The sequence below is a fragment of the Oryx dammah genome, unplaced genomic scaffold, assembly GCF_014754425.2.
Source record: "Oryx dammah isolate SB20612 unplaced genomic scaffold, SCBI_Odam_1.1 HiC_scaffold_21, whole genome shotgun sequence".
NCBI classification, from domain to species: Eukaryota; Metazoa; Chordata; class Mammalia; order Artiodactyla; family Bovidae; genus Oryx; species Oryx dammah.
This window is the reverse complement of record NW_024070205.1, coordinates 44,855,969-44,878,326: the sequence shown is the minus strand read 5'-3', so window position 1 is coordinate 44,878,326 and position 22,358 is coordinate 44,855,969. Positions and strand designations below refer to the sequence as shown.

At 38.9% G+C, this 22,358-nt stretch overlaps 1 protein-coding gene across 2 annotated transcripts in view; it reads left to right on the top strand.

Moving 5' to 3' along the window:
- The window catches only part of RGS7 (regulator of G protein signaling 7), a 484,813-nt gene that overhangs the window by 253,040 nt on the left and 209,415 nt on the right, over positions 1–22,358 (top strand). For both annotated transcript variants that reach the window (XM_040263568.1, XM_040263569.1), the window contains exon 3: positions 17,068–17,164. In XM_040263568.1, coding sequence (XP_040119502.1) covers positions 17,068–17,164 — 97 coding nt within the window. The remainder of the gene's footprint in view (positions 1–17,067; positions 17,165–22,358) is intronic.

Sequence of the window (22,358 nt, the reverse complement as noted above, 5' to 3'; positions counted from 1 at the left end):
AGTTCTCCAGATGACTCCAGTGCATACTCAAGTTTGAAAACCACTGCTTTCTGGGTGGCTGATTTTGTGTATTCCATTCTCTTTGCCAGTGATGGGCTAATCAAGCACATGTAACCAAATTCTGGCTGATTTGACCCAAAGAGATCTCCTTTATAGGGCTGCTAGGAACATTTCTTTGCTATTTGAAGGAAGCACAGTAAGTGCTAGGCCCATTTTGTTTGTATTTCAAACTGGAGTATGAAGTGTGATGCCTGAAACTGTTGCAGACACCCTATGATTATGAAGGCCACAGGGATGTAACCAGATCTCAAGCCACTCTATCTCAGGGCCTCTCATTTTGTGAGATCTTAGAACAGACAAAAATAATCTGTTATTTTACTGCTTAAAGAATTTTCGTTCAGTTTTTTTTTTTTTTTTTTGCCTGTTTTTTTCTGGTGGCCAATAGCCAAGTGCACTTGAACACATGAGTTATTTATGGCATTTTGCAAATAAATCTTATGGTTGATTTCAGTGTTGAGACTGAGGGTGAAAAACTCATTTCTTTTTTCAACTTCTGTTTGGAAAGTTCGTTTTCAAAGTGTTCAGTCGCTCAGTCATGTCCGACTCTGCGACCCCATGAATCGGAGCATACCAGGCCTCCCTGTCCATCACCAACTCCCAAAGTTTACTCAAACTCATGTCCATCGAGTCGGTGATGCCATCCAGCCATCTCATCCTCTGTCATCTCCTTCTCCTCCTGGCCCCAATCCCTCCCAGCATCAGGGTCTTTTCCAATGAGTCAGCTCTTCGCATGAGGTGGCCAAAGTACTGGAGTTTCAGCTTTAGCATCAGTCCTCCAATAAACATCCAGGACTGATCTCCTTTAGGATGGATTGGTTGGATTTCCTTGCAGTTCAAGGGACTCGCAAGAGTCTTCTCCATCACCACAGTTAAAACGCATCAATTCTTCGGCGCTCAGCCTTCTTCACAGTCCGACTCTCACATCCATACATGACCACTGGAAAAACCATAGCTTTGACTAGACGGACCTTTGTTGGCAAAGTAATGTCTCTGCTTTTCAATATGCTATATAGTTTGGTCATAACTTTTCTTCCAAGGAGTAAGCGTCTTTTGATTTCATGGCTGCAGTCACCATCTGCAGTGATTTGGGAGCCCAAAAAAATAAAGTCTGACACTGTTTCCACTGTTTCCCCATCTATTTCCCATGAAGTGATGGGACCAGATGCCATGATCTTCGTTTTCTGAATGTTGAGCTTTAAGCCAACTTTTTCACTCTCTCCTTTTACTTTCATCAAGAGGCTTTTTAGTTCCTCTTCACTTTGTGCCATAAGGATGGTGTTATCTGCATATCTGAGGTTATTGATATTTCTCCCGGCAATCTAGATTCCAGCTTGTGCTTCTTCCAGCCCAGCGTTTCTCATGATGTACTCTGCATAGAGGTTAAATAAGCAGGGTGACAATATATAGCCTTGACGTACTCCCTTACCTATTTGGAAACAGTCTGTGTTCCATGCCCAGTTCTAACTGTTGCTTCCTGACCTGCATACAGGTCTCTCAAGAGGCAAGTCAGGTGGTCTGGTATTCCCATCTCTTTCAGAATTTTCCACAGTTTGTTGTGATCCACACATTCAAAGTGTTAGAAAAGTATAATTTTGATAAAGTTATGTTTCCCCCTTGTCCATAGTGTTAATTAACACATAAATAGAAGCTGTCCTGTTACTATTTCTTGGTAGGAACATCAATACAATCATTTAGTTGTTTAAGCATTATTTAATTTGTCTTCTTTCTGAGCTTAAGACAGCATGTAGGATAGAGGATGAAAATGTGAGCTGTATCCAAAACTGAAAAAATCTTAGAGTTCCCACCCCTTTTGTAAAGTTCCCTACCTACTTCTCTGATGAGCTGTTTTATTATTATTATTGTTATTATGTATGTTCAAATAACATTTAAAGTAGTTTTTGAGCAATTGCTTTGTGAAATAATTTTGAAATATTTTGTAGAGTTGTAGAACATTCATATATACTTACATAAATATATGTGTTTTATAATTTAAATTTTTTGATATAGTGAAATCATTTCTGACCTTTTAGTTACATATCTCTCTATATTTTGGTTTGAAGCTAAAAATTTGCTTATGCTTATATGTTTATGAAATATGTTACATTTTTGCAGAGAAAAGTCTCTAAAACTATGTTTTTACATCTAGATGTATTTACCTAGATGCATGTTAGTACCATAGTTGGCAGTCTACCTTGTTCAAGTATTTACTTCTATTTTAAATTTAATTGATAAAATAGTATGGAAATTATTTTTAAATGGCTATTTCATCTTTACTACTGTACCTAGTTTAATTCTGTACCATAATGCACATGGGGCTTCCCAGTGGCATCAGTGGTAAGAACTCGCCTCCCAATGCAAGAGACTTAAAAGTTGTGGATTTGATCCTTGAGTTGGGAAGTCCCATGGAGGAGGGCATGGCAACCCACTCCAGTACTCTTGCCTGGAGAATCCCATGGACAAAGGAGCCTGGCAGGCTACAGTCCATAGGGTTCCAAAGAGTCGGATATGGCTGAATTGACTTAGCATGCATGTGTAGTACACTTAGTAGGCATTCAGGAAATATTTCTGGAGGGGAGGAAAGAAGGAAGAAAGGAAATAAAAAAGGAAGGAAGAAAGGGAAGTGATAAGGAAAAAGAATGAAAAGAAAGGAGGGACGTGAACAATAAAATGGTAATATGTTGGATTTAATCATATGCTTAGAATTCTGCAAGGTTGGTTTCTGTAGTTAGACAATGCTGTCACCAAGAGAAAAAAAAATTGACTCAGGGTTGCTAAAAAAGAATGAGCAATTTGAAAAGACATAATTATAGCCAACAGTTATGTGCTGTTTTTTTGTACCAGGCACTTTCCTAAGCTCTGTGGTAGGTGTATGGGGAGCTGGGGGTAGGAGGGTGTAAACTCATTTAATCCTCACAATAGCTCTGTGAGGTGGATACTATTATTTATCATTTCTATTTTTCAGATGCTGAGATTGAGGCGATAAAATGTTGACTAAGGTTCTCAAGACCAGAAGCTACAGTAGCAGATCTGTGATTTTTATCCAAACAGTGTTGCTCTAGAGCCTAGTTTGAACCACATGTTGTGCATACTACCCCAATAAGTACACATGGGAGAAACCTCAGATTTTAGCAATTTTGAGAGAAAGCGCAAAATTTGAAAACTTTTTTCTTGGTGAGACAACATTGTCTCCTAGCCCTTGACTTGGGTTTTCAAAACTCCAGGTTCTAGCTGTTGTTCTGCCCTTTGCTGCCTGAAGGCCAGTTTTGGAGTCATTTAATCCACTTATGTCTCCTCTTCTATCTCTCTGCACATTGAAAATAAGAGCATTTTTCCTTTGTTAGAGGGCAACTGTGAGATAATGTCTGAAGTTCATATTTCTAAGAGGAACTGAGATCTATGTAGTTAAGGGGAATTAATATATGCCTTTCCCTTTATAAATTAAATGGGGTGTGTGTGTAAAACTCTCTGTCAACCTAGGCTGTTTCCATGCCAGCTCACAACACAGAGAACCCTCTATACTCAGAGAAATAAATATGTATGTATCTATTATATTCTAAACACCTACTGTGTGTCTAAATTAGTTTTGAAAAATAGGATGATTGCTTTATTCTTTTTGCAGCTGGCATGAGAACTTTTCTTAAATAGAGAATTGACTTAGTTGAGAACGCATGCTTGGAATAGAAGCTGAAGGCTGAGTGTGGGGGAAGAAGCTGATGTTCAGGAGAGCCAAGGAGAAACCCATGACTTTTCCGCAGAAGAAAGGAAGGATGAAGTCAGTGTGTGTGTGTGTGTGTGCGCACACACACATACGCACATGCATACATGCATCAGAAGTATTTGGATGAGGGAAAAGGAGGGACAGAGACCTAGAGCAGCCTTCTCCATGTTATCTTCACAGATACTAGTGAATTCTAGAAAACCTTGAATTGATGTGAGTAGCATTCTTATGGAGAGCTATGTAATTGTTGATCTTGAGTTCACTATATGCAGACACAGAATGACGACCCTCTGTCTGTATAAATATGAGCCAGGAAGAGATTAGCCGATATCCCAGAACAGCATACATCTTCCTCATGTCATTCATTGGAAGGTGAAAGAAATTCTACATTAAACTCCAAGGACATAGCATTCCACCCGACATCTAGATTGTGGTTCATGAAGCAAAATGGCAAGAACATGCCTCAAATATTTAAGATCCCAAGAAACATTTTCCACATAATATCTTTGTTTTTGTTGTTGTGTTTAGTCACTAACTCATGTCCAACTATTTGCGACCTCATGGACTGCAGCAATCCACGTTCCTCTGTCCTTGAATATATCCTGGAGTTTGCTCGGATTCATGTCCTTTTAATCGGTGATGCTGTCCAACCATCTCACCCTCTGCTGCCCCCTTCTCCTTTTGCCTTCAATCTTTCCCAGCATCAGTGTCTTTTCCAATGAGTCAGCTCTTTGCATCAGGTGGCCAAAGTAATGGAATTTCAGTTTTAGCATCAGTCCCTTCCAATGAATATTCAGGATTCATTTCCTTTAAAGCTGAATGGTTTGATCTCCTTGTAGTTCAGTGGACTCTCAAGAGTCTTCTCCAGCACCACAGTTCGAAAGCATCAATTCTGTGCTCAGCCTTCTTTATGGTCCAACTCTAACATCTGTACAGACTACTGGAAAAACCATAGCTTTGACTATACAGACCTTTGTCAGCAAAGTGATGTCTCTGCTTTTTAATACATTGTTTGTCATAGCTTTCCTTCCAAGGAGCAAGCATCTTTTAATTTCACAGCTGCAGTCACCATCTGCAGTGATTTTGGAGCTTAAATTTAAAAAAAAAATGTCTTTGGGAAAGACAAATCCTTTATTCTCTTTCTGAGTGTGGGGAACTCTCCTCCCCTTCAGCTCTCCTCACCTTTAGCTTCCCACTATGATTTCTGGTTCCTTTTTTGATTCCTCTTTTCCTTTTTTCCCCCTTCTTTTGTCCTACCCAGTTGCAAGGGGATCTTTCTCATCCTTTTAGGTATTTGATGTCTTCCTTCCACTAAAGTTCAGTAGGAGCTCTGAGAGAATTGTTCCATTTGTGATATATTGTTGATGTACTTGTGAGAAGCAATGAATTCCACATCCTCTTGTGCTGCCTCCTGGACTCCTCCTATAGTTGTGTTTTGGATGTCTTTTGGGGGATAGGTGATCTCAATATTTTCTCTTAGTCTGCCACCTTGGTTGATCTCCTACAGCCTAATTTTTAACACATATACATACATCATGAAATGATTAACACAATCAATTTAGTAAGCATCTATCTCATAGGTACAAAATTAAAGACAAAGCAACAACTTTTCCTTTTGATGAGAGCTCTTAGGATGTAAAATTACCCTGGAATACTGTTAATTCATGTTATACAACATAATGATTCGATATTGCTTTGTATTTCAAAATCACAATGATAAGTCTAGTTACATGTCATTGTGAAAAAATAGTATATAGTTATTGACTGTGTGTCCCACACTGTACATTTCATACTCCTGACTCATTTATTTTGCAACTAGATGTTTGTACCTCTTAATTTCCTCACCTATTTCTTTTTTCCCTCTACTCCCCTCCACCTATATGTTCTCTGTATCTATAATTCTGCTTCTGATTTGTTATGTTTGTTTATTTGCTTTGTTTTAAAAATTCCACATATACATGAAATTATACCTGACATCCATGCTTTAACTATAAAATAATAGACACAGATATTCTAGGAGGAAGTAAGGCAAACTATTTTTTTATCATGAAATTGTTGAGTATTGTCAGGAAGAAGGCAGCTAGGAGTTCTGAATTCTTGGCATGAGAATTTTGTTTTCAGGAGGAAAAAAATCAAAGTATGGGTGATATAAAAGAAATGTTTATTGGATGAGAAGTGATATATTTTATGTCTAGTTTTGGACCTAATTTGTATAGGAATTTTGTATTAGCTTGATTATTATGTATCCTAGTTTCTCTTTTAAGAGTAGAGTTGAGTGAGTGAAGAGCTGCACTAAACTCGGTGTAGAGAGCTTTATTTGGTGGACATATCAGTTATTAAGAGGTGATTTTTGCCAAATCCCCATCTCCAACCTTCTACATGCAAATGGTGAATCAGAAAAGTCAGATGGAATTTTCCCTTATTTATAGTTAACTGTTCAGTAGGTTGGAAACATTAATATGTCTGTTCAAATGCTTTTGAAAAAGTAAATCCCATTTTTGCCTTGTAATGCCTGAATTGGTAGCTTTACGACAGATAAAAGAGGAATTTTTCCCCTTTTGATTTCTACAATTTACTTGCTGACCTCAAAAGAATTCTAAGAAACTGAACTTTAAAAATCATTTTATGAAATAAGTAGACCAAGGAATTCATGTAGAGAAGATCAACATCAGCAGCAGTGAAAACCAATTTAAAACTTTGAAAAACATGAAATATAAGGCAGATAGCCAAATCATCATATTTTTATTTTTAGAGTGTGCCTCTGAAGTAGGTAAACCTTCATCATTAGCATGAGTATGCTTTTGTCCATTTAAAGTGCTTTTGATTTACCTTCAGGTTATAATCCTTAATTTTTTTTCAAAATGGGAGCCACAGACAGAGTATTAATTCTTATGCTAAGCAGGCTGGATTAACCTAGGCTAAACAGTAATCACATATCTGGTGGTGGTGATCATAAGACATCGTTTTGGTCATTCTTGTTACAACAATAGTGAAATCATTCCCGTAGTCCTTCTACCCACACTTAATCTAAAGCCCTCATTTTTTCTCAGCGGAAACAGAACATAGCTAGTGCTAGTGACTCCAGAAAAAACACTCCGTGCACTGACAGGTCTCGTCTGGAACAGAGCTCCATGCACTGACAAGTCTCGTCTGGAACAGAGCTCTCAACCAGGATTTTCTGAGAATGTTAAACCCTGATTGCCTGAGGATTCCATTTTATGTAAAGAGTTAACTGCTATACTATCAGAATGCCACTACCCCACTACCAACTCTGAGAGAATTCAGAAAATAATCATGAATATCATATTTTGAAGGGCTTAATTCTCTTATGGAATCCCTGATGGGAAAGGAGCTTGGGCAGAATAGTACTTCCTCTGTCATTGTCTTTTGCAGTTTTGGGAAGGAACAAATAGTCCAACCTAGGAGAACCTATGTATCAATGAAACCACTGGATAAACTTTTTTTATAGTCCTTGAAAAGGATCTCACATTTCTGACTCCTGAGCCCTGACAAGAATGTTCAGATTCTAGGTCTTCAGGCATATAGAAGGGCAAAGAACTGCCTGGTGCTTCCAGGCTGGGAAAAAACACAACACATAGTGAATATAGATCTTGTCTACCTAATTCAGAAAGTTTGCCATATTTTTCTATTTGATCAATGCTGCAAGTACACTTGTCTCTTAAATTTCTTTCTCAGTGCACCGTCCTTTCTGGTCTTAAAAATCTTTTGACAGTTTTCTATATCTGAAGTCTCCTGGTAGTGATGAGACTTAGGGAACTTAACCTTATATTTACAGCTCTAGCTGGACTGCTGGTTTTTCGAGTAGTCATGTATGGATGGGAGAGTTGAGGATAAAGAAAGCTGAGCACTGAAGAATTGATGCTTTTGAATTGTGGTGGAGAGGACTCTTGAGACTCCCTTGGACTGCAAGGAGATCCAACCAGTCAATGCTAAAGGAAATCAATGCTGAATATTCATTGGAAGGACTGATGCTGAAGCTGAAGCTCTATTTCAATACTTTGGCCCCCTGATACGAAGAACCAACTCATTAGAAAAGACCCTGATGTTGGGAAAGATTGAAAGCAGGAAGAGAAGGGAATAACAAAGGACAAGATGGTTGGATGGCATCACTGACTCAAAGATAATACTGGAAGCATTATGGTTTAAGGTCTTTCATTTAAATCTTTAATTCATTTTGAGTTTATTTTTGTGCTTGGTGTGCGAGAGTAGTTCAGTTTGATTCTTTTGCATGTAACTGTCTAGTTTTCCCAACAGTGGCCTTGTTGAAGGTTGTCTTTTCCTCACTCTATATCCTTGCATCCTTTCCCATAGATTAATTCCCCTATAATTGTGGTATAGTTTCTGTGGTCTCCCTTTTGTTCCAGTGATTTATGTGACTTGTTTTGTCCCAACACCGTACTGTTTTGATGCCTATAGTTATGTGGTACAGTTTGAAATTAGGAAATGTGATACCTTCAGCTTTGTTTCTCTTTCTAAAGCTTATTTTGGCTTCTGTGGGTCTTCTGTGTTTCCATACAAATGTTAGAATTATTTGTTCTAGTTCTGTGAAAAATACAGTGTGTATTTTGATAGACCTTGCATTGAAGCTGTAGACTAATTTGGGTAGTATGGTATTTTAGCAGTATTAGTTCTTCCAATCCAAGACTGTGGTATATCTTTCCATCTGTTTATGTTTTCATTTCCTTCATCAGCATCTTACAATTTTCCATGTTCAGGTCTTTTACCTCCTTAGATTTATCCCTATATGTTTTATATTTTGCTGCAATTGTAAATGGGATAGTTTTCTTAATTTTTTTCTCTGTTAGTTTGTTGTAAATTGGTAGCAATGCAATAGACTTCTATATATTGATTTTAAATCTTGCATCTTTGCGCAGTTCATTGATGAGTTCTAATTTTTTTTTTTTCGGTGACGTCTTTAGGATTTTCTGGGTAATCTGTCACTTGAAAATAACAGTTTTACTTCTTTTCCAGTTGGAATTCCTCTTTTTTTCTTGATTGCTGTGTCTAGGACTTCTAATACTATGGTGAATAAAAGTAGTGAGAGTTGACATCCTTTTCCTGTTTGTGATCTTACAGGAAAGAAGTTCTTTTCATCCTTGAGTATGATGTTGGCTGTGGGTTTGTCATTGTTGTTGTTGTCCAGTCACCCAGTCGTGTCTGACTCTTTCTGACCCCATGCAGCACACCAGGCCTCTCTGTCCCTCGCCATCTCCCGAAGTTTGCCCAAGTTCATGTCCATCACGTCGGTGATGCCATCCAGCCATCTCATCCTCTGATGCACTCTTGTCCTTCTGCCCTCAACCTTTCCCAGCATCAGGAACATTCCAATGAGTCAGCTCTTTGCATCAGATGACCAAAATACTGGAGCTTCAACTTCAGCATCAGTCCTTCCAATGAGTATTCAGGGTTGATTTCCCTTAAGATTGACGTGTTTTGACTTCTTGCTGTCCAAGGGACTCTCAGGAGTCTTCTATAGCACCATAGTTTGACGCTATCAATTCTTCAACTCTCTGCCTTCTTTAGTGTCCAGCTCTCACAACTGCATGTGACTGCTTATGTGGGTTTATCATATATGGTCTTTATTACATGAGGTTTGTTTCTGTATACTCACTTTGTTGAGTGTTGTTTTAAATCATATATAGATATTGAATTTTGTCAAATGCTTCTTTCTGTATCTGTTGAGATGTTCATATAATTTTTATTCTTTAATTTGTTAATGTACTGTATCACATTAATTTACAGATATTGCACTGTTGTTGATTCAGTTCAGTTCAATACAGTTGCTCAGTCATGTCCAACTCTTTGTGACCCCATGGACAACAGTACATCAGGCTTCCCTGTCCATCACCAACTCCAGGCACTTGCTCAAACTCATGTCCATTGAGTCGGTGATGCCATCCAACCATCGCATCCTCTGTCGTCCCCTTCTCCTCCTGCCTTCAATCTTTCCCAGCATCAGGGTCTTTGCAAATAAATCATTTCTTTGCATCAGATGGCCAGAGTATTGGAGCTTCAGCTTCAGCATCAGTCCTCCCAATGAATATTCGGGACTGATCTCCTATAGGATTGACTGGTTCAATCTCCTTTCAGTCCAAGGGACTCTCAAAAGTCTTCTCCCACACCACAGTTCAAAAGTATCATTTCTTGGGCACTCAGCTTTCTTTATGACCCAACCATCATATCCATACATGACTATTGGAAAAACCATAGCTTTGACGATATGGAACTTTGTTGGTTAAGTAATGTCTCTGCTTTTTCAATATGCTGTCTAGATTTGTCATAGCTTTTCTTTCAAGGAGCAAGCATCTTTTAATTTTGTGGCTGCAGTCATCATTTGCAGTGATTTTGGAGTCCCTGAATATAAAGTCTGTTACTGTTTCCATCGTTTCCCCATCTGTTTGCCAGGAATTGATGAGATGGGATGCTATGATCTTTGTTTTTTGAATGTTGAGTTTTAAGCCAGCTTTTTCACTCTGCTCTTTCACTTTCATCAAGAGACTCTAGTTCTTCTTCGCTTTCTGCCATAAGGCTGGTGTCATCTGCATATCTGAGGTTATTGATATTTCTCCCAGCAATATTGATTGTAGCTTGTCTTTCATCTAGCCTGGTATTTCATATGATGTACTCTGCATATAAGTTAAATGAACAGGGTGATAATATACAGCCTTGACGTTCTCCTTTCCCAATTTGGAACCAGTCTGTTGTTCCATGTCCGGTTCTAACTGTTGCTTCTTGACCTGCATAAGGATTTCTCAGGTGGCAGATAAGGTGGTCTGGTATTCCCATCTCTTGAATTTTTCACACTTTGTTGTGATCCACACAGTCAAAGGCTTTGGCATAGTCAATACAGCAGAAGTAGATGTTTTTCTGAAATTCTCTTGTTTTTTATATGATCCAACAGATGTTTGAAATTTGATCTCTGGTTCCTCTGCCTTTTCTAAATTCAGCTTGAGCATCTCTAAGTTCTCAGTTCGCATACTGTTGAAGCCTGGCTTGGAGAATTTTGAGCATTACTTTGCTAGAGCATGAGATGAGTGCAATTGCTTGGTAGTTGGAACATTCTTTGGCATTGCCTTTTTTTGAGAAATACAGATAGATAGGTAGATAGATAGATGTATATATACATGTCTTATTTGAAAGGTAGGACATCTGAGTCTTTAAATTAAAGGTGTTAAATTAAATTAAAGCTATGACATCTGAAGCCTTAAATTAAATCATCTCAAAGGGTTTTATCATTTATTAGAGTTACTTTTTTAGTCTCTTCCTATCTAGCTTGTTCTTTAGTTTGTCTGCTCTTATTTTCTAATCTTATAATGAGAATGCTGGTAATCAAGCATGTTAAAAACCTGCTTATTTTAAAAATAGACTCTGAGTGAAAGCTTAAATGAGTTTAGAATGATTTTTTATTATATGTGGCCTTTGTGACTGATCTTAGCTTTTAAAAACTAGATTGAATTTATCTTTGTTTTGTCATTTTGTTTACTCTTTCCATTTCATGATAAAGTTCATGCATAGATCATATTTGAATTAAGATGAAAACAGATGAATTCATTTCGATCATCACATTTTCAATCTGGAATACAAATCCTGTTTTTACATGAATTTTTAAACTATTTTCCTCCTGTGGAAATTATGGCTCAAGAAAATGGAAGATTTTATTTTTTTTTTATTTTTTTATTTTTTTTAAATTTATTTATTTATTTTTAATTTTTACTTTACAATTCTGTATTGGTTTTGGCATAGATTGACATGAAAAATACAACCACATAGTTCAGTTCAGTTCAGTTCAGTTCATTTCAGTCGCTCAATTGTGTCTGACTCTTTGCGACCCCATGAATCGCAGCACACCAGGCCTCCCTGTCCATCACGATCTCCCGGAGTTGACTCAGACTCACGTCCATCAAGTCCGTGATGCCATCTAGCCATCTCATCCTCGGTCGTCCCCTTCTCCTCCCGCCCCCAATACCCCCCCACCCCCCCACCCCCCCCACTCCCCCACCCCGGCATCAGAGTCTTTACCAATGAATCAGCTCTTCGCATGAGGTGGCCAAAGTACTGGAGTTTCAGCTTTAGCATCATTCCTTCCAAAGATAAACCCAGGCTGATCTCCTTCAGAATGGACTGGTTGGATCTCCTTGCAGTCCAAGGGACTCTCAAGAGTCTTCTCCAACACCACAATTCAAAAGCATCAATTCTTCGGCGCTCAGCTTTCTTCACAGTCCAACTCTCACATCCATACATGACTACTGGAAAAACCACAGCCTTGACTAGAGGGACCTTAGTCGGCAAAGTAATGTCTCTGCTTTTGAATATACTGTCTAGGTTGGTCATAACTTTTCTTCCAAGGAGTAAGCGTCTTTTAATTTCATGGCCGCAGTCACCATCTGCAGTGATTTTGGAGCCCCAAAAAATAAAGTCTGACACTGTTTCTACTGTTTCCCCATCTATTTCCCATGAAGTGATGGGACCAGATGCCATGATCTTCATTTTCTGAATGTTGAGCTTCAAGCCAACTTTTTCGCTCTCCTCTTTCACTTTCATCAAGAGACTTTTTAGCTCCTCTTCACTTTCTGCCATAAGAGTGGTATCATCTGCATATCTGAGGTTATTGATATTTCTCCCGGCAATCTTGATTCCAGCTTGTGTTTCTTCCAGTCCAGCGTTTCTCATGACGTACTCTGCATAGAAGTTAAATAAGCAGGGTGACAATATACAGCCTTGACGTACTCCTTTCCCTATTTGGAACCAGTCTGTTGTTCCATGTCCAGTTCTAACTGTTGCTTCCTGACCTGCATACACATTTCTCAAGAGGCAGGTTATGTGGTCTGGTATTTCCATCTCTTTCAGAATTTTCCAGTTTATTGTGATCCACATAGTCAAAGGCTTTGGCATAGTCAATAAAGCAGAAATAGATGTTTTCTGGAACGCTCTTGCTTTTTCCATGATTCAGCAGATGTTGGCAATTTGATCTCTGGTTCCTCTGCCTTTTCTAAAACCAGCTTGAACATCAGGGAGTTCACAGGTCACATATTGCTGAAGCCTGGCTTGGAGAATTTTGAGCATTACTTTACTAGCATGTGAGATGAGTGCAATTGTGCAGTAGTTCGAGCATTCTTTGGCATTGCCTTTCTTTGGGATTGGAATGAAAACTGACCTTTTCCAGTCCTGTGGCCACTGCTGAGTTTTCCAAATTTGCTGGCATTGAGTGCAGCACTTTCACAGCATCATCTTTCAGAATTTGAAACAGCTCAACTGGAATTCCATCACCTCTACCAGCTTTGTTCATAGTGATGCTTTCTAAGGCCCACTTGACTTCACATTCCAAGATGTCTGACTCTAGATTAGTGATCACATCATCGTGATTATCTGGGTGATGAAGATCTTTTTTGTACAGCTCTTCCATGTATTCTTGCCACCTCTTCTTAATATCTTCTGCTTCTGTTAGGTCCATACCATTTCTGTCCTTTATCGAGCCCATCTTTGCATGAAATGTTCCCTTGGTATCTCTAATTTTCCCATTCTGTTGTTTTCCTCGATTTCTTTGCATTGATCGCTGAAGAAGGCTTTCTTATCTCTTCTAGCTATTCTTTGGAACTCTGCATTCAGATGCCTATATCTTTCCTTTTCTCCTTTGCTTTTTGCCTCTCTTCTCTTCACATCTATTTGTAAAGCCTCCCCAGACAGCCATTTTGCTTTTTTGCATTTCTTTTCCATGGGGATGGTCTTGATCCCTGTCTCCTGTACAATGTCACGAACCTCCATCCATAGTTCATCAGGCACTCTATCTATCAGATCTAGGCCCTTAAATCTATTTCTCACTTCCACTGTATAATCATAAGGGATTTGATTTAGGTCATACCTGAATGGTCTAGTGGTTTTCCCTACTTTCTTCAATTTGAGTCTGAATTTGGCAGTAAGGAGTTCATGATCTGAGCCACAGTCAGCTCCTGGTCTTGTTTTTGTTGACTGTATAGAGCTTCTCCATCTTTGGCTGCAAAGAATATAATCAATCTGATTTCGGTGTTGACCATCTGGTGATGTCCATGCGTAGAGTCTTCTCTTGTGTTGTTGGAAGAGGGTGTTTGCTATGACCAGTGCTTTTTCTTTGCAAAACTCTTAGTCTTTGCCCTGTTTCCTTTTGCATTCCAAGGCCAAATTTGCCTGTTACTCCAGGTGTTTCTTGACTTTTTACTTTTGCATTCCAGTCCCCTATAATGAAAAGGACATCTTTTTGGGGTGTTAGTTCTAAAAGGTCTTGTAGGTCTTCATAAAACCATTCAACTTCAGTTTCTTCAGCATTACTGTTTGGGGCATAGACTTGGATAACTGTGACATTGAATGGTTTGCCTTGGAGATGAACAGAGATCATTCTGTCATTGCTTCTCCCGAGGTGGCTTTTCCCGGCCTCCCCTGACCTCGGACGTGGGGTAGCTCCTCCTAACCGCCACTGACCTTGGACACAGGGTAGCTCCTCTCGGCCGTTCCTGCGCTGTTGCAGCCTGGCACTCTAGGCCACTGCCCCTGACCTTGGACGTGGGGTAGCTCCAGGTTACTCTTAATTCCCACACTCATAACCTTGGTCCTTTGAAATTCAGCAGACTGAGAGGTGGACCTTAATTCCGCACCCAAAACCAGAGGTGATGATTGTTACATGCTGGGGAGCTGAATTGATTTAAGTGAGAGTCAGAGAGGTTTCCATGTCCATCATAGGTGGCTGGGTTTAAACTAGTTAGCTGATCATACAAAGGTTTACAGGCTGATATTAGGTAAAGCAAAGCAGCTTATTCATCATTTCTGAATGTTGTGTCAGATGAATGAAGGACAAACAACAACAAAATAAAAGTCATAAAAGTGGATCTTTTTTCATGATTCTGTAATTGGATGAAATATATTTACTACATGTGAGGAATTGAATATGTTGGGGTGTTTGGGGGTCTGATCTTAGAAAAAAGACTTCCTTTCCTATCTGAATTCAGAACCCACTGAAACTCACAATCAGAAAGTAAAGCAGTTAGAGATCACAGTAGCACCTTGATTGCTGACAAAGCTATTATACTGAAGAGTATTTGTGAACACGGGAGACTTAATCCTAAAACCTAGTACCTAACTGACTACTCACCCACTGGGGTGGGCCTCTCTAAAACAGCAGATTTGGTTAGGGGCTTCCCCACAGGAAAGCGATGGGCCTAATAGGCCAATTTCTCTTTACCAATCCTACTTAAGCCAGCCCAGTTCCCCAGAGTGGAGTGGGTTAGGGAACAGAGAGAGGCAGGAGAATTCAGCTGATGGTGCTGCTTTCACATGGAAAAGGGAGATAAGGAGTGGAAAATACACATCTCTAAGTATCAGGGGTGTTTATAGACATCTGAAGTCCAGTATTTGTTGTCTGCCCATGTATGGTGCTTTATATATGCTAGCTTGTTTAGTAAATTACCCCTTTTGCCCCAACCCAATCCTACAAATAGTGTGAAAGAGTAATTATAAATATTATTATATGCATTTTATACATAAGAAAATGAAGCCTTAGAGAACTTACGTAGCTTGTTCAGAGAGTCATAAATGATAATAAGAGCTTATATCCATTCTTCCCACATCTCAGTTTCTCATGTTAATAAACCTGAAAATACTTACCCAGGCAAGTAAGATTTCTTCACTGAATATTGTTCTGAAGTTGTATTGGTTGATAATTGATTGATAAAACAATTAGACATTGAGGGGAAGAATGGGGGAATGGATATTTAGGGAGTTTGGATGGACATATATATACTGCCATATTTTCAATGGATAACTAAGAAGGAGCTACTATACAGCACATGGAACTCTTCTCAATGTTATGTGCTGGCCTGGATGGGAGCGGAGTTTGGGGGAGAATGGATACATGTATATGTATGGCTGAGTCCCTTTGCCACTCCCCCTAAACTATCATGACATTGTTAATCGACTACACTCCAATACAAAATAAAACTTTTTTAAATGTTTTATTTTGAATAACTTTAGATTCACAGAAAAAGATGCAAAAATAATACATAAAGTTCTCTATATGTCCTTTACTCAGTTTCCTCTAATTCCAGCATCTTATATAATTATAGCATAATTTTCAAAAATGGGAAATTCATATTGGTACTACACTATTTAATGAAACCTTACTCAAATTTTACCATTGTTTTCAATATTGCCTGAATTTTTTTTGAAGGCAGCAAGTGTATTATATTCATTTTCACATCCATAGTGCCTTCTGTAAGTCTGGTCTAGGATCCGGCATCAGTAATTTTGTTGTTTTTTAGTTGCTAAGTCGTCTGTCCATGGACTGCCTAGGCAAGAATACTGGAGTGGGCTGCCTTTCCTTCTTCAGGGGATCTTCCTGACCCAGAGATCGAACCTGCATTTCCTGTGTCTCCTGCATTGGCAGATGGGTTCTTTACCACTAAGCCATTTATAGGATCATAAATAAACAGATTTTGAGATTCATACTGTTCATACAACATATGTATGTTTGTGTGTAAATACGTGCCATAGATTTAGAAGCACATACAAAAGTCTGAAGCTGTGATTTGAACGAATGGTATTTAGAACTAAATTTCATATTAGACTTGGTAAAGCAAAGCCCTTTAAAACTGAAAAATTTACAGAAACAGAAGAGAATGTACTAATCAAATTGAAAGAAAAATACATATCTTGGAAGGTAGTAAATGGGCAAAAGGCTCTCATGTGACATTTGTTTTATTAATTGTGTACATGTGTGTTCATACATGTACATTTCATATCTCACTTTAGTAAATGCCTGAACAAGAGAAGCAACAGTTGCTGGCAGTTAGTCCTGTATTTCTAGGCAGATCACAGGTTGTAGAAGTTAATGTTAAGTCAAATCATAGAAACTCTCTTGTCTGAAGAGGAAATCAACCTGATGCTTTTAAGTCTTCTATTTTCTTTTGCACTGAGTTCAAGAGATAGCACTAATGAAATGTGGATCTTATCATCACAATATTTTCTATCATTTATAACCAAAGAATATGAAAACAGGAGAGAGGCAATATTCTAAGCACAAAATTATTCTTAAGCTTAGTGGACTCAAAAATAACCACCTTTCTGTTTTCTCAATCATCTTTTAACCAAACTGAAAATATTTATATGATAAAGTGTAGAAAGACAAAAATATGGCATTATTCTTAGCTAAGTAAAACAGATATACAAAATTCTATGAGAACTATTTTTTTTCTCAAAAAGTTCAACTTTTAAAATGCTTTAATCATTTTATTATTGTTATTTAGATGGAAGACGTCATAGCACGCATGCAAGATGAAAAAAATGGAATTCCTATTCGTACTGTCAAAAGTTTTCTCTCCAAGATACCTAGTGTCTTCTCTGGTAAGTCTGCATTCAGTGTAACACTATTTCCTCCAGCACTTTTCATAAAACTATTTAAAATCTGTTCTAGACATTTACTTATTGAAGCTCTAACTCATTATTCAATAATTATTTATAAAAACTCATGACATGGTTAACATTATGTTCGATACTTGACAGTAAAACAAGTCAAAACTGCATAAAAAATCATAATCTTACCAAAATTTAATTGCAAACATGTAATAAATAAATGTGAAAGAAAATAATATTAAAATAAAGATGTATGAACCAGTATGATGTAGATTATATACAGAAGTTAAGAGGGTGACTGAAATCAATGAGGAGTCAAGAAAGGGTTCCTGAAGAGTAGTGATAAGCTGAGTTTGAAAAATGAAGAATTTTATCAAGCTTACAACTACTACTGCAACCAACTCTGCATGTAGAGCTTGGAGGGACCAAACTGCTGAGAACTGGGTGGATAGACGGGAACAGCTAGAATTGGGTCAAATAATGAGGGTCTTTGAAAGCCAACCAAAGAGTTTAATTCTGATACAGTGGGAAATATGGGGACATGTACAATGTTTGCCGAGAATGTTATGATGAAAGTGCTTAGAAATATGTGCTCTGGCTCCAGGAGACAGTGAACGGCCAAGCTCAGGGGACTCGGGTGTGCTCTGGCCTTGGCTTGCACAGCTTAGAGAAGAGAACAAAATCAGAAAGACCAAAGCCTTAGCAGTGATTAAGCATAAAGGAGACTAGTGCTGAGCATGTGAGAGCAATCAGCAAGAGTTGTACAATGCTTCCTTGTAAACAAGGATCAAAAGAAGACCAGTGATCGGGAAGAATTCAGCCTTGAGACTATGCTAATAATTAGGACCAGAACACAAGTAGGCAGGCCCAGATGTTGGTGTTTAATAACTGCATTTCTCTCAGATGAAAGAGAGAGAGCAATGGAGCAGATGAAGGCTGAAATAGAATGATATTTTGCTCTAATGAAATGCATTCTCTTTTTTCCTGTTACTGTCTTTTAAGCCCACTTTGTTCTAGTTTCTTGTTCTTCCTTGGTGACGCCTTATGTTTTCCCACATCTGGGACTTCCTTCATCACTTATCCACTTCCAGACTTCCAGGTCATTCTGACCATTACATACTGTCCATTCTTCAATGGTTATCTCAGAAAGCTCTTTGGAGAAAACTATTCTGAACCTTTTTCTCTGTTCTCTCAAAACATTTGTTGTTATTGTTTGCCTCTATTATTATACCTCACCTTGGCTTAGAGTTATTTTCTGTATGTCCTATGCTTGCGTGCATGCTAAGTCACTTCAGTCGTGTCCAACTCTTTGTGACCCTGTGGACTGTCAAGCTCCTTTGTCCATGGGATTCACCAGACAAGAATACTGGAGTGAGTTGCCATGCCCTCCTTTAATATGTCCTATATCCTTAAGTAAATATTAAACTCCATGCCATCAGTAACTCAGAGAGTTAGCTTTACCTTTAAACACAAAATGTGAAAACTACTTGTTATTTTGTCAACCATTGAAAATGAGAACATATCTCCTTAAAATACTTCAATACAAGGGCTGTAAAGTAAAATGCATTCAGAATCCAGGCACATAAGTGCACTAAGTTTCCCATCTGAACTGGGATTGTGGTCGATTCAATAGGGTGTAGCTAGCTTCCCTGGTGGGCTCAGTGGTAAAGAATTCACCTGCCAATGCAGAAAACATGGGCTTGATCCTTGATCCAAGAAGATTCCACATGCTGTGCAGCCACTAAGCCCATATATCACAACTACTGAGCCTGTGCTCTAGAGCCTGGGAACTGCAACTACTGAAGCCAGTGCACCCTAGAGCCCATGCTTTACAACAAGAGACTACAAATAGAGAACAGTGAGAAGCCTGAGCGCCAGAGCTAGAGAGTGGCCCCCACTCGCCCCAACTAGGGAAAAGCAGACGCAGTAACAAAGACCCACTGCAGCCAACAATAAATAAAAATCAATAAAACTTATTTTAAAAACAGTGTGTAGCCCATCCAAAGGCATTTCAGTTCAGGAGTTTTTATGACAATATACATGTGCAAAAATGGCTGAATGTAAAAGGATTGCCCATCAATTTAAGCTGATCTTCAGGTTCGAGTTACCTGCTATAATGACAAATTTAAAATTTTAGTTGAGTTCTTCAAGTAACAATACCTCATACAACTCCAGTATAATATCATATTAGAACTCTGGATTGACTACACTAAATCTTTAATTAAAAAGCAAGACTGAAATTGGGCCGTGAAGTGCCTGATATTGTTTTAAGGTTCATTAATATACACCAACAATGTTCGTTGTGAAATAAAGAGAATATTCAATGACATTGTTCATATTACTATAATTAGTTTCTAATTATCATTCTGTGTTTCCTAGAAACATTTAGGGGCTTTTTGCTTCATAGGTTCAACTAAAAGCTCTGCTGTAGATTTAATTTGTATGTCTAGTATTTTACCAACCTCTTTGTATTGACATCCGCAAATTATAATGGTCTGAATCTTCTCTACTTTATTAGCAGTTTTTGGCCATTTTTAGTAATTTTCCTCTTCTTCTATTTCTTATGGTGATTTGGAATTAATTCCTATGTTCTTTTGTGGCCTGACTTGCTACTCCTGCCTCTTTTTGCTTCTCCTTCATCTTTTACTGCAGAGTTGCTAATGAAAAAACGAATCTACTAACTTTAGGCCCTTATGTCAATCATAAACCAACTGTGTGTGGTGTGGTGAGTGATGTAATGTATGAGAGGAGGGTAGTATGACTGTTGAGGGAAGGAGTCTATTTTGTATGGACCAATCCACAAGGGAGAAACCGTCTCAAATATTGTTAACCTATTTCCTTCAGTTTACCCATTTCTGCTCCCTAAAGCCTTGATGAACAAAGCAGCGTCCATGAACCAGTAGCATCAGTATCACGTGGGAATTTATTAGAAATATAGCATCTGGGCCCTCTCCAGACCTACTGAATCAGAACAAGAGTTTTAACTAAAGTGTAAGAGGTATATCCAATATTCATGTATGGATGTGAGAGTTGGACTATAAAGAAAGCTGAGTCCAAAAAATTGATGCTTTTGAACTGTGGTGTTGGAGGAGACTCCTGAGAGTCCTTTGGACAGCAAGTCCGTTGGACAGTCCTTTGGAGGTCCAACCAGTCCATTCTGAAGGAGATCAGTCCTGAATATTCATTGGAAGGACTGATGCTGAAGCTGAAGCTCCAATACTTTGGCCACCTGATGTAAAGAACTGATTCACTGGAAAAGATCCTGATGCTGGGAAAGATTGAAGGCAGGTGGAGAAGGGGACAACAGAGGATGAGATGGTTGGATGGCATCACAAACTCAGTGGACATGAGTTTGAGTAAACTCTGGGAGTTGATGATGGACAGGAAGGCCTGGCATGCCGCAGTCTGTGGGGTCGCAAAGAGTTGGACACGACTGAGTGACTGAAATGAACTGAACTGAAGAGGTACTGCCAGACTGGGTTCCAGGCCAGCACTTGTTTTTTTACTGGGTGCAGTAGCCAACCTTTTGTGCAGAGCTTTCTATTTCCCTTTGAGGAGCCTGCTTTTTTTTTTTTCTGAAATCTATCCTCAGTCAAGCCCACCCCAGTTTGCCTATTGGTTCTTTGTTGTTTTGGTTTTGTTTTAATTTATTTCACTTGCAGGAGGGATTCAAAAGGAAATCTAGTTCCTTCTACTTTGTTTATTCCAAGCCAGGAGCCTTCTCAACCTCTAAGATTGAGGGATGTTGACAGTTAGGTGGAGTTACCCGACTCTACTAGGCAATACTCATGCATAATAATATGTCATGGTGACCAATAATGCTCACATCTGCCTCAGGTGAAAACAGCTGTATTTTGAACATGCTGATGCAATTTCATCTTCTCACAGCATCTGAGAGCCAAACTCAGAATCATGGCTGTTATACAGATGGACTTTGGAGATTTTTTGTTTGTTTTTCCCTACCTCTTGATAAATGCTTTCCTCCAGCTAAACATCCAAGACTTCTCTATTTTGGTTTTGGAGTTGTTAATTTTAGCCTCCTGGTTTCCATGGTCCCTACATCAGAAGAAAAATATTTGGATGAACACTCCACGCTGATCTCTTGAGCTAGGGGATAGATGTCTTTGGGTAGGACAGTGTCCCTTCACAGCATTGTTTTTTTCTCCAGAATTGCCTTCTCAATTTCTTAGTTTAGGTAGTTCCATTGGTGTTACATGGCTGGACCCCCTTAAGTTCAAGGGGTGAAATCAGTGGTGGACATTTGAATGTTCTCATATGCTGGACATTCAGTATTTCACTTATTCCAGATCATGGTAAAATAAGCCTTTACCCACTGGATGAGTTTAATTTTCTTCGATGGATTGACTGGGAAATTACTGAATTTCCTGATAAGTCATAGCAGGAAATGGTGTAGGTTTTCAAAACTTGAATTGGGCCACCCTTGTGAAACAGCCCACTGAGATCAAATAATTCTGTAGGATTTCCTGTTGAGAGTGAAAAGTGAAAGTATTAGTCGCTCAGTCATGTCTGATTCTTTGCAACCCCATGGATTAAAACCCACCAGGCTCCTCCATGGAATTCTTCAGGCAAAAATACTGGAGTAGGTTGCCATTCCCTTCTCCAGGGGATCTTCCTGACCCGGGGGTTGAATCTGGGTCTCCTACATTGCAGGCAGATTCTTTACCATCTGAGCCTGTTGGTGAAGTGAAGTGAAAGTTGCTCAGTCATGTCCAGCTCTTTTGACCCCATAGAGTATACAGTGCATGGAATTTTCCAGGCCAGAACATTGGAGTGGGTAGCCTTTCCCTTCTCCAGGGGATCTTTCCAACCCAGGAATCGAACCCAGGTCTCCTGCTTGTAGGCAGATTCCTTACCAGCTGAGCCACCAGGGAAGCCCAAGAACACTGGAGTGGGTAGCCTATCCCTTCTCCAGTGGGTCTCCCCAACCCAGGAACTGAATCAGGGTCTCTTGCACTGCAGGTGGCTTCTTTATTAGCTGAGCTACCAGGGAAGCACCTGTTGGTAGCTAACAGATAAAAACACCCTTATTAAATTATTTAATGAGTTTGAAGACTGAATTTATTGAACTTGTTCTCAGGGACCAAAAAGGCTGGTGCCTATTCCAAATCAGCAAGGACTGTATGTAGGAAAGAAAGTGGTCAGAAATAAACTAGGAGTTCTAAGC